Source organism: Colias eurytheme, chromosome 24 (assembly GCF_061535395.1).
Source record: "Colias eurytheme isolate Ceu_HAF_F1 chromosome 24, ilColEury1 Martin Lab GWU primary, whole genome shotgun sequence".
In the NCBI taxonomy this organism is placed as follows: Eukaryota; Metazoa; Arthropoda; class Insecta; order Lepidoptera; family Pieridae; genus Colias; species Colias eurytheme.
Genome location: NC_143003.1, coordinates 5400661 through 5413386, shown reverse-complemented (window position 1 = coordinate 5413386; position 12726 = coordinate 5400661). Strand labels below are relative to the sequence as shown.

Sequence of the window (12726 nt, the reverse complement as noted above, 5' to 3'; positions counted from 1 at the left end):
ATTTATCACTTAACTGAAGGCACTTACCTCCATCCAATCCAAGATGAAAACTTGTTTAAAAAAAACAATTTTTTGAAGTGAAAACTTCTTTAGCGGCGTTGGGTATAAAATCTTAAACTCGCGTCAGGACACGTGACCTGATCGAAAAATCTTATTGTGTCTTATTAATATTACCTAATAAGTTATAAAATAATTACATTATACTTTCATTCATATGCTTCTTTTCACTAGGTAACTGGTCTGACCATTTAAATATCTAAAAATATTTCTTTGACTACGGTTCTACTATACCTAAAATTATCCTGATTTAATAATAGACAGTGTAGTATTGAAGTGGATTACTCAAAATTGTTCTTATTCTAATTATTATATTATTCCAGAATATTCTCCAGTGGATCCTCAAGATATAATTCCCAACACACACCACCAAATTCCTGAACCTGACATTACATCTTTTGATCACGGCGGTCCCGCTTCAAGCTGCCCTTGGGGCACTAAATTAGGGGATGATAATACTTGCCAAGGTAATAAAAAGACATCTTATTGTCTACAATAATTCTTGTTCCCTGCATTAATAAATAATCGCTAAAAGTTTTTTTGTTTAGTTCAATTTTTAAATAAATCTTAACTCTTTTTATCTTACGTTATTTCGATACTTAAATAAAAGTCAACATTTTTATAAATATGCTCTAGGTGTTCATATTTTTTTTGCAGACATAGACGAGTGTGCGACCGGAGAAGCGAAGTGTGGACCTTTACAATTATGCACCAACTTGCCTGGCGGATACACTTGCAGCTGTCCCAAGGGACACCGACTTATTGGGGACCATGAGTGTGAAGACGTTGATGAGTGTGCGTTAGGTGGTAGTGTGGTAAGTGGTTTATTCCAATTTTATTACATTAGAGTTTTGAACTATTTCTAAAAAGGGGGTAAGTGACTATTTTAATCTATTTTAATGTGATATTTTGTAAAGCCTACGAGCTCGGCTCAATTTTTACCGAAATTCTAAATAGTGATTTATTTGTACAAGTTACCTTAAAGCTACCTTAAACCAATACAATAAATAGTTCAGTTTGCAAATATGTACGCCGATGATAAGGTTACCTCAAACACAACAAATATATCATGTGTGAATACAATCAAATATATAATGTGCGAGCAAACCTAATATGTAAATAATATAAGAAACGCATATTAAGATGCATGAAATGGTCCTTCGAGTCGGATTTACATTTAAAACCTGTGTACAATTTACATAAATAATTTTTTTGTCAAATTAATATGTAATTGCAATATACAATATACATATTGCTCGTTAACTTGCTTTGTCACATATTTTCTTAATTAATCTTCTGGTATTTTCAGCCCATCTGCTCCCAAAATGCAGACTGCGTGAACACAGTGGGATCGTATCAATGTCGCTGTCATGAAGGTTTTAGAACTGCTCCCGTAAATGACAAGGTAAAGCATCGTTGAGTATATTAATTTCAATTAATTCAAAGTTCTTGGTTTAAATAATATAAGGCTAGAACATTTATTGATAAAAAATAACACAAACAAATAGAGGACACAAACAAATAGAGGACAAAAACAAATATGCCAGCTTACTTAAACGTTGAGCGATCATGTTAGCTACATCAACGACTCATACGAAAAGACATACCTACACACAAAAAGGACGAATGCAATTCGTTTTAGAACGGAACATCATTAAATTGATAACAAAATAGCTAACATAATGGCTTACATATGATGGATTTGCCCAGATTTGCCAATGCAGTTTTGTAATCGTCTAAGATACGAATTAGGAATTATATTAGGTTATTCATTCATCTGATAACCAGATGAGATGTACATTTTGTGAAATATAATTTACTAGCTTACCGCCCGCGGCTTTGCCCGCTTTGTCTAAAACCTAATACATTACATATATACTAAAACCTTCCTCTTGAATCACTCTATCTATTAAAGAAACCGTATCTCTATCACTACATAGTATAAAACAAAATCGCTTTCTCTGTCCTTCTGTATGTTTAAATCTTTAAAAGTCCATAAAAAATTGCGCTGGACGAAAGCTAGTATTTTTACGTTTGAACGCGATCATCGTGTAGTCGAGTAGCAAAGGCTGAAAGCGCTCAAAGTGGAAACATTATAGGACCTTATTATCTCGTTATCGTCTACTCCACCAATTCTAATCTAGTATCGTGGGCTTCCCGACTACTACGCGCGGGAAAAACGTACTTTAGTAATTTTGTGTCTGACGGAGCAGCGCAACACGTCCTACTCCCTAAAGCGCGGAGCGCGGTCTGGCGTAACAGCGTTTGCGCTCCCGTATATAATCGAAAATTCTAGAGAACTTTAAATTATTCCATTACTTTCATAAATCATATAATATGTATTTTTTGATTGCAAATTTTTAAGCATAAAGCTATCATTTAATGTGTATTTTTTATTTTATTTTTTACTCTGTCGTATGTTTTAGAAATTCGACGCCAAATACAAATAAAATTTCATCAAAGTAAGGCTATTTTAACTTAGATTTTCATTGAATTTTTGAATAAAAGTACTTAAATTGCCTCGAACATATTTTAGGATGTCTCAGTGTCTTTACTGTTGTATATTTTATAAGGAAACTTCTTCTTTTACATTTCGTGTAAACTACAAAGACACGAACGTCCCGCATGGAAAAAATTGAAACACGCCTCAGGTTATTGGCTATAAAACAAACTGGACAATGAAAATCAATAAATTGTCTCGAACATATTTTAGATACTGAATAAATCTTTAATTTAAGATATTATAGCACATTGTTACTAATTTAGTTTTTTTTAAGCGAGCTCCTAAAGAATTACAGACACAAGTAAAAATCACTCTTAAAACTACGCAACGGATTTTGATGCGGTTTTTACACGCTTTTTATTAGCTTCACCTGTATGTTTGTATGTTTGTTTGTAACCGACTTCTTTGGGCGCGATTTTGACCCACTTTAAACGGCCAGATTTCGTTCAAACTTTGTAGATTTATTGAGGACCGATGACAATACACTGATAAAATTATTCCATTTTTCAATTTGCAAAATATGATTTTTGTTAATTATTTATATAATTTTCATCTATAGTCGATAAGGTAAGAAAATAATTAAAATTTTCTATAATTTTTTTCTAGAGTCGATAAGGTAGGACTCGATGTTAATTTTTATTTCCAATAACACGAACACGAACTCAAACTCAAACTCAAACTCGAACTCAAACAAACTCTAACTCAAACAAATTCTAACTCAAACACAAACACGAACACGAACACGAACACGAACACGAACACGAACACGAACACGAACACGAACACGAACAACGAACAACGAACAACGAACATCGAACAACGGACAACGAACAACGAACAAAAAACAACGAACAACGAACAACGAACAACGAACAACGAACAACGAACAACGAACAACGAACAACGAACAACGAACAACGAACAACGAACAACGAACAACGAACAACGAACAACGAACAACGAACAACGAACAACGAACAACGAACAACGAACAACGAACAACGAACAACGAAAAACGAGCAACGAGCAACGAGCAACGAGCAACGAGCAACGAGCAACGAGCAACGAGCAACGAACAACGAACAACGAACAACGAACAACGAGCAACGAGCAACGAGCAACGAGCAACGAGCAACGAGCAACGAGCAACGAGCAACGAGCAAAGAGCAACGAACAACGAACAACGAACAACGAACAACGAACAACGAACAACGAACAACGAACAACGTACAGCGAACAGCGAACAGCGAACAGCGAACAGCGAACAGCGAACAGCGAACAGCGAACAGCGAACAGCGAACAGCGAACAGCGAACAGCGAACAGCGAACAGCGAACAGCGAACAGCGAACAGCGAACAGCGAACAGCGAACAGCGAACAGCGAACAGCGAACAGCGAACAGCGAACAGCGAACAGCGAACAGCGAACGTGAATGTGAATGTGAATGTGAACATACACGAACACGAACAACGAACATCGAACAACGAACACCGAACAACGAACAACGAACAACGAACAACGAACAACGAACAACGAACAATGTGAATGTGAATGTGAATGTGAATGTGAATGTGAATGTGAATGTGAATATGAATGTGAATGTGAACATACACGAACACGAACAACGAACATCGAACAACGAACAGCGAACAGCGAACAGCGAACAGCGAACAGCGAACAGCGAACAGCGAACAGCGAACAGCGAACAGCGAACAGCGAACAGCGAACAGCGAACAGCGAACAACGAACACGAACAGCGAACAGCGAACAGCGAACAGCGAACAGCGAACAGCGAACAGCGAACAGCGAACAGCGAACAGCGAACAGCGAACAGCGAACAGCGAACAGCGAACAGCGAACAGCGAACAGCGAACAGCGAACAGCGAACAGCGAACAGCGAACAGCGAACAGCGAACAGCGAACAGCGAACAGCGAACAGCGAACAGCGAACAGCGAACAGCGAACAGCGAACAGCGAACAGCGAACAGCGAACAGCGAACAGCGAACAGCGAACAGCGAACAGCGAACAGCGAACAGCGAACAGCGAACAGCGAACAGCGAACAGCGAACAGCGAACAGCGAACAGCGAACAGCGAACAGCGAACAGCGAACAGCGAACAGCGAACAGCGAACAGCGAACAGCGAACAGCGAACAGCGAACAGCGAACAGCGAACAGCGAACAGCGAACAGCGAACAGCGAACAGCGAACAGCGAACAGCGAACAGCGAACAGCGAACAGCGAACAGCGAACAGCGAACAGCGAACAGCGAACAGCGAACAGCGTACAGCGTACAACGAACAACGAACAACGAACAACGAACAACGAACAACGAACAACGAACAACGAACAACGAACAACGAACAACGAACAACGAACAACGAACAACGAACAACGAACAACGAACAACGAACAACGAACAACGAACAACGAACAACGAACAACGAACAACGAACAACGAACAACGAACAACGAACAACGAACAACGTGAATGTGAATGTGAATGTGAATGTGAATGTGAATGTGAATGTGAATGTGAATGTGAATGTGAATGTGAATGTGAATGTGAATGTGAATGTGAATGTGAATGTGAATGTGAATGTGAATGTGAATGTGAATGTGAATGTGAATGTGAATGTGAATGTGAATGTGAATGTGAATGTGAATGTGAATGTGAATGTGAATGTGAATGTGAATGTGAATGTGAATGTGAATGTGAATGTGAATGTGAATGTGAATGTGAATGTGAATGTGAATGTGAATGTGAATGTGAATGTGAATGTGAATGTGAATGTGAATGTGAATGTGAATGTGAATGTGAATGTGAATGTGAATGTGAATGTGAATGTGAATGTGAATGTGAATGTGAATATGAATGTGAACATACACGAACACGAACAACGAACATCGAACAACGAACAACGAACAACGAACAACGAACAACGAACAACGAACAGCGAACAGCGAACAGCGAACAGCGAACAGCGAACAGCGAACAGCGAACAGCGAACAGCGAACAGCGAACAGCGAACAGCGAACAGCGAACAGCGAACAGCGAACAGCGAACAGCGAACAGCGAACAGCGAACAGCGAACAGCGAACAGCGAACAGCGAACAGCGAACAGCGAACAGCGAACAGCGAACAGCGAACAGCGAACAGCGAACAGCGAACAGCGAACAGCGAACAGCGAACAGCGAACAGCGAACAGCGAACAGCGAACAGCGAACAGCGAACAGCGAACAGCGAACAGCGAACAGCGAACAGCGAACAGCGAACAGCGAACAGCGAACAGCGAACAGCGAACAGCGAACAGCGAACAGCGAACAGCGAACAGCGAACAGCGAACAGCGAACAGCGAACAGCGAACAGCGAACAGCGAACAGCGAACAGCGAACAGCGAACAGCGAACAGCGAACAGCGAACAGCGAACAGCGAACAGCGAACAGCGAACAGCGAACAGCGAACAGCGAACAGCGAACAGCGAACAGCGAACAGCGAACAGCGAACAGCGAACAGCGAACAGCGAACAGCGAACAGCGAACAGCGAACAGCGAACAGCGAACAGCGTACAGCGTACAGCGTACAACGAACAACGAACAACGAACAACGAACAACGAACAACGAACAACGAACAACGAACAACGAACAACGAACAACGAACAACGAACAACGAACAACGAACAACGAACAACGAACAACGAACAACGAACAACGAACAACGAACAACGAACAACGAACAACGAACAACGAACACGAACAACGAACAACGAACAACGAACAACGAACAACGAACAACGAACAACGAACAACGAACAACGAACAACGAACAACGAACAACGTGAATGTGAATGTGAATGTGAATGTGAATGTGAATGTGAATGTGAATGTGAATGTGAATGTGAATGTGAATGTGAATGTGAATGTGAATGTGAATGTGAATGTGAATGTGAATGTGAATGTGAATGTGAATGTGAATGTGAATGTGAATGTGAATGTGAATGTGAATGTGAATGTGAATGTGAATGTGAATGTGAATGTGAATGTGAATGTGAATGTGAATGTGAATGTGAATGTGAATGTGAATGTGAATGTGAATGTGAATGTGAATGTGAATGTGAATGTGAATGTGAATGTGAATGTGAATGTGAATGTGAATGTGAATGTGAATGTGAATGTGAATGTGAATGTGAATGTGAATGTGAATGTGAATGTGAATGTGAATGTGAATGTGAATGTGAATGTGAATGTGAATGTGAATGTGAATGTGAATGTGAATATGAATGTGAACATACACGAACACGAACAACGAACATCGAACAACGAACAACGAACAACGAACAACGAACAACGAACAACGAACAGCGAACAGCGAACAGCGAACAGCGAACAGCGAACAGCGAACAGCGAACAGCGAACAGCGAACAGCGAACAGCGAACAGCGAACAGCGAACAGCGAACAGCGAACAGCGAACAGCGAACAGCGAACAGCGAACAGCGAACAGCGAACAGCGAACAGCGAACAGCGAACAGCGAACAGCGAACAGCGAACAGCGAACAGCGAACAGCGAACAGCGAACAGCGAACAGCGAACAGCGAACAGCGAACAGCGAACAGCGAACAGCGAACAGCGAACAGCGAACAACGAACAACGAACAACGAACAACGAACAACGAACAACGAACAACGAACAACGAACAACGAACAACGAACAACGTGAATGTGAATGTGAATGTGAATGTGAATGTGAATGTGAATGTGAATGTGAATGTGAATGTGAATGTGAATGTGAATGTGAATGTGAATGTGAATGTGAATGTGAATGTGAATGTGAATGTGAATGTGAATGTGAATGTGAATGTGAATGTGAATGTGAATGTGAATGTGAATGTGAATGTGAATGTGAATGTGAATGTGAATGTGAATGTGAATGTGAATGTGAATGTGAATGTGAATGTGAATGTGAATGTGAATGTGAATGTGAATGTGAATGTGAATGTGAATGTGAATGTGAATGTGAATGTGAATGTGAATGTGAATGTGAATGTGAATGTGAATGTGAATGTGAATGTGAATGTGAATGTGAATGTGAATGTGAATGTGAATGTGAATGTGAATGTGAATGTGAATATGAATGTGAACATACACGAACACGAACAACGAACATCGAACAACGAACAACGAACAACGAACAACGAACAACGAACAACGAACAACGAACAGCGAACAGCGAACAGCGAACAGCGAACAGCGAACAGCGAACAGCGAACAGCGAACAGCGAACAGCGAACAGCGAACAGCGAACAGCGAACAGCGAACAGCGAACAGCGAACAGCGAACAGCGAACAGCGAACAGCGAACAGCGAACAGCGAACAGCGAACAGCGAACAGCGAACAGCGAACAGCGAACAGCGAACAGCGAACAGCGAACAGCGAACAGCGAACAGCGAACAGCGAACAGCGAACAGCGAACAGCGAACAGCGAACAGCGAACAGCGAACAGCGAACAGCGAACAGCGAACAGCGAACAGCGAACAGCGAACAGCGAACAGCGAACAGCGAACAGCGAACAGCGAACAGCGAACAGCGAACAGCGTACAGCGTACAACGAACAACGAACAACGAACAACGAACAACGAACAACGAACAACGAACAACGAACAACGAACAACGAACAACGAACAACGAACAACGAACAACGAACAACGAACAACGAACAACGAACAACGAACAACGAACAACGAACAACGAACAACGAACACGAACACGAACAACGAACAACGAACAACGAACAACGAACAACGAACAACGAACAACGAACAACGAACAACGTGAATGTGAATGTGAATGTGAATGTGAATGTGAATGTGAATGTGAATGTGAATGTGAATGTGAATGTGAATGTGAATGTGAATGTGAATGTGAATGTGAATGTGAATGTGAATGTGAATGTGAATGTGAATGTGAATGTGAATGTGAATGTGAATGTGAATGTGAATGTGAATGTGAATGTGAATGTGAATGTGAATGTGAATGTGAATGTGAATGTGAATGTGAATGTGAATGTGAATGTGAATGTGAATGTGAATGTGAATGTGAATGTGAATGTGAATGTGAATGTGAATGTGAATGTGAATGTGAATGTGAATGTGAATGTGAATGTGAATGTGAATGTGAATGTGAATGTGAATGTGAATGTGAATGTGAATGTGAATGTGAATGTGAATGTGAATGTGAATGTGAATGTGAATGTGAATGTGAATGTGAATGTGAATGTGAATGTGAATGTGAATGTGAATGTGAATGTGAATGTGAATGTGAATGTGAATGTGAATGTGAATGTGAATGTGAATGTGAATGTGAATGTGAATGTGAATGTGAATGTGAATGTGAATGTGAATGTGAATGTGAATGTGAATGTGAATGTGAATGTGAATGTGAATGTGAATGTGAATGTGAATGTGAATGTGAATGTGAATGTGAATGTGAATGTGAATGTGAATGTGAATGTGAATGTGAATGTGAATGTGAATGTGAATGTGAATGTGAATGTGAATGTGAATGTGAATGTGAATGTGAATGTGAATGTGAATATGAATGTGAACATACACGAACACGAACAACGAACATCGAACAACGAACAACGAACAACGAACAACGAACAACGAACAACGAACAGCGAACAGCGAACAGCGAACAGCGAACAGCGAACAGCGAACAGCGAACAGCGAACAGCGAACAGCGAACAGCGAACAGCGAACAGCGAACAGCGAACAGCGAACAGCGAACAGCGAACAGCGAACAGCGAACAGCGAACAGCGAACAGCGAACAGCGAACAGCGAACAGCGAACAGCGAACAGCGAACAGCGAACAGCGAACAGCGAACAGCGAACAGCGAACAGCGAACAGCGAACAGCGAACAGCGAACAGCGAACAGCGAACAGCGAACAGCGAACAGCGAACAGCGAACAGCGAACAGCGAACAGCGAACAGCGAACAGCGAACAGCGAACAGCGAACAGCGAACAGCGAACAGCGAACAGCGAACAGCGAACAGCGAACAGCGAACAGCGAACAGCGAACAGCGAACAGCGAACAGCGAACAGCGAACAGCGAACAGCGAACAGCGAACAGCGAACAGCGAACAGCGAACAGCGAACAGCGAACAGCGAACAGCGAACAGCGAACACGAACACGAACACGAACACGAACAACGAACAACGAACAACGAACAACGAACAACGAACAACGAACAACGAACAACGAACAACGAACAACGAACAACGAACAACGAACAACGAACAACGAACAACGAACAACGAACAACGAACAACGAACAACGAACAACGAACAACGAACAACGAACAACGAACAACGAACAACGAACAACGAACAACGAACAACGAACAACGAACACGAACACGAACACGAACAACGAACAACGAACAATGTGAATGTGAATGTGAATGTGAACATACACGAACACGAACAACGAACATCGAACAACGAACTATTATTTATTTGAAGTGAAACTTCTTTATCGGGGTTGGAAAAAAATTTAGTGGAACATTTTTTCGTTACGCGTGACATTTTTCCGTTACACGCCATCTTTTTCTTATCCCTACCACGCGTGATTCGACGTATTTCTGTAAAGTTGCATATAGTAAATTATTTTTGGAAAAATAAGGTCATAAAGAAGTTTCACTTCTTACGTGTGTACACGCACATTTTTTTTAATAGATGGAGTGATTCAAGAAGTTTTAGTATATAATTTATTAGGTTTTAGACAAAGCGGGCGAAGCCGCGGGCGGTAAGCTAGTTGTCTATAAAAAAGTGCAAGTATTTCGGATCTCGTACAATGAATATAGTGAGTAACTTGTACAATGTACAGGTGTGTGTGGATGTGGACGAGTGTGTGGAAGCCCGAGCGGGCGAGCTGTGCGAGCAGCGCTGCAACAACGTGTGGGGAGCTTACCGGTGCTCCTGCCACCGCGGGTACAGACTGCAACCTGATAATAGGTACTGTAGTATCTTCTGTTTTATTTTACGAGTGTTTAGAAAATAAGAATTTAACGGATTTTAAACGCGATTTATTATCATGAAATGAATAAATAGATCACTGCTTAGTGATAAAGCCGCCAATTGTGCTACATCTTTCTAGTTTCTGGTACTATTTTTTTATTGTTTTCTTGTTATATAATGATTGTACTACAATAAAGTGTAATAATTAAATACCAAGCCAATGTTTTGTTTTTACAGCAACCGTGAAAGAAATAGGTACTGAGCACTGTTCAGGTTGTTGATGCTGATGATGATCCTATTTTTTTAAAAAATTACTTACCTTAAATTTTCGAAATTTCAAGAATTGTTACGTTAATTACTTAGTGACCAGTTCTTTCCAATTTATTTTGATGTATAAAATATGCATTTAACCTACTCTCATTTATCTTTTATCATTAATTCATTGTTTCATTTAACTAATGTCTTACTACACCTACCAATTCTTCATTGATAGTTGCATTCGCTTTACAGAACTTGCGCAGATGTAGATGAATGCACGGAGTTCAAATCGAAGAACCTCTGTGTGGGACGGTGTGTGAACGAGCCAGGAAGCTATCGTTGTTCTTGTCCCTCGGGTTATCGGCTCTCTGAAGATAAAAGAAGCTGTATTGGTATGTTTTTGCAATTTATTAACAGGATTTGGTGAATTAAAAAAAAAAAAAACTAATTGTATTTTTCGTAGCTTTTAAATTTTGTGTTATTGTTAGTAGAGATCAAGGAATAGATGCAATATAATTTTATGGATTTGAGCAAAGCATTTGATAATGTAGACTATTTGCAGATACCTAAAAAGTGATCGTGGGTGGTTCATTCATACCAATGAATGAATTTAATTTTATTACATTATTGACTTACAAAAGTGCCTAAAACAAAACGTAAAAAGTTACGGTTAGTGGTTACGAATTGCATTTCTTTTTAGGTAGGGTGTTCCCCAAGGTTCAAACTTGGGAACAATTTTGTTTTTGATTATTATTATTGTTTTTTTTTCAAAATAGTGATAACGCAGAACAAATTAATTATTTAAAAATATAAATAATCGATAGTTTTAAACAAACTACCGGTGTATATTAAAAAATGTAAATGTATAACATTAAAAAATATATATGCATCCCCAATCATCATCGCATTCCCTGACTACAATCCTCCACTCTACAGACATAGACGAGTGCGAAACTGGTGTAGCGCCATGCGCTAAGGGCGCGCAGTACGAGGGCGTGTCGGACGTGTGCCTCAACACGCGCGGGGCTTTCCGCTGTCACCGCATCACCTGCCCGCCGGGGTACCGCCTCGAGAGCAGGCAGTATGTACACACACACACACATATACACACGTATGCGTGTATACGCAGATATAATCATATAGACAAACAGACATCACACGCAGCTTTAGCTACTACACAAACACATGTATAATTAAAGACAAACGTACACATTAAACACACAGACATCATAAGCATCGCGCACTGCCTTTAATATGATACATATTTAAATACATAATTGTTGATGACAACGTATCCGCACACATTCACATTGCACACAGCCATTATACTTCCTATGATAAATTACTGATTTGAAATGAGAAAGTTTCCTACACGAATTTATATTTATACGATCACATGTTTCTCTAGCCACTTCAAGTACTTCATATTCTCGGTGACTTTTCTTAACAATTTTTACCTCATCTTCAATTTCTGTAATCCATTCAATGTTATTATCGATGTAATAACCTATCTGTTCTACGGGTTCTATAACTAATTATTCAATATTATTACTATTATTTCCAATCTATTATTCCGTTTCTTTAACAGGTTCTACAATATTATCACTTTATAGCTTACCTTATATCTATTCTACAGTTTCTGTTACTAATAGTACCTTAAAGTCTATGTCATAATACACCAATAATAACCTGTTAATCCTTCGGATTCTATAACTGATTCTTTAATAAAATAAAAAATAGCAAAATACAAAATATTTGTGTGATGAACATACATACATATTTGTTTGTTCTGTGTCTGGGTGTTAATTATCTATATAAGTATTCTATATTATTATTATTATTTAAAATTATATATTAATTAATTATGTATGTTTATCAGCCATCTAGCTT

At 39.8% G+C, this 12726-nt stretch overlaps 1 protein-coding gene across 1 annotated transcript in view; it reads left to right on the top strand.

The window, feature by feature from the left end:
- LOC149897979 (uncharacterized) overlaps positions 1–12726 on the top strand; it is a 38255-nt gene that overhangs the window by 23556 nt on the left and 1973 nt on the right. The window contains exons 20-25 of the mRNA XM_090115697.1: positions 381–524; positions 715–872; positions 1367–1462; positions 10448–10575; positions 11089–11228; positions 11773–11917. Of these exons, the coding sequence (XP_089971823.1) occupies positions 381–524; positions 715–872; positions 1367–1462; positions 10448–10575; positions 11089–11228; positions 11773–11917 (811 nt within the window). The remainder of the gene's footprint in view (positions 1–380; positions 525–714; positions 873–1366; positions 1463–10447; positions 10576–11088; positions 11229–11772; positions 11918–12726) is intronic.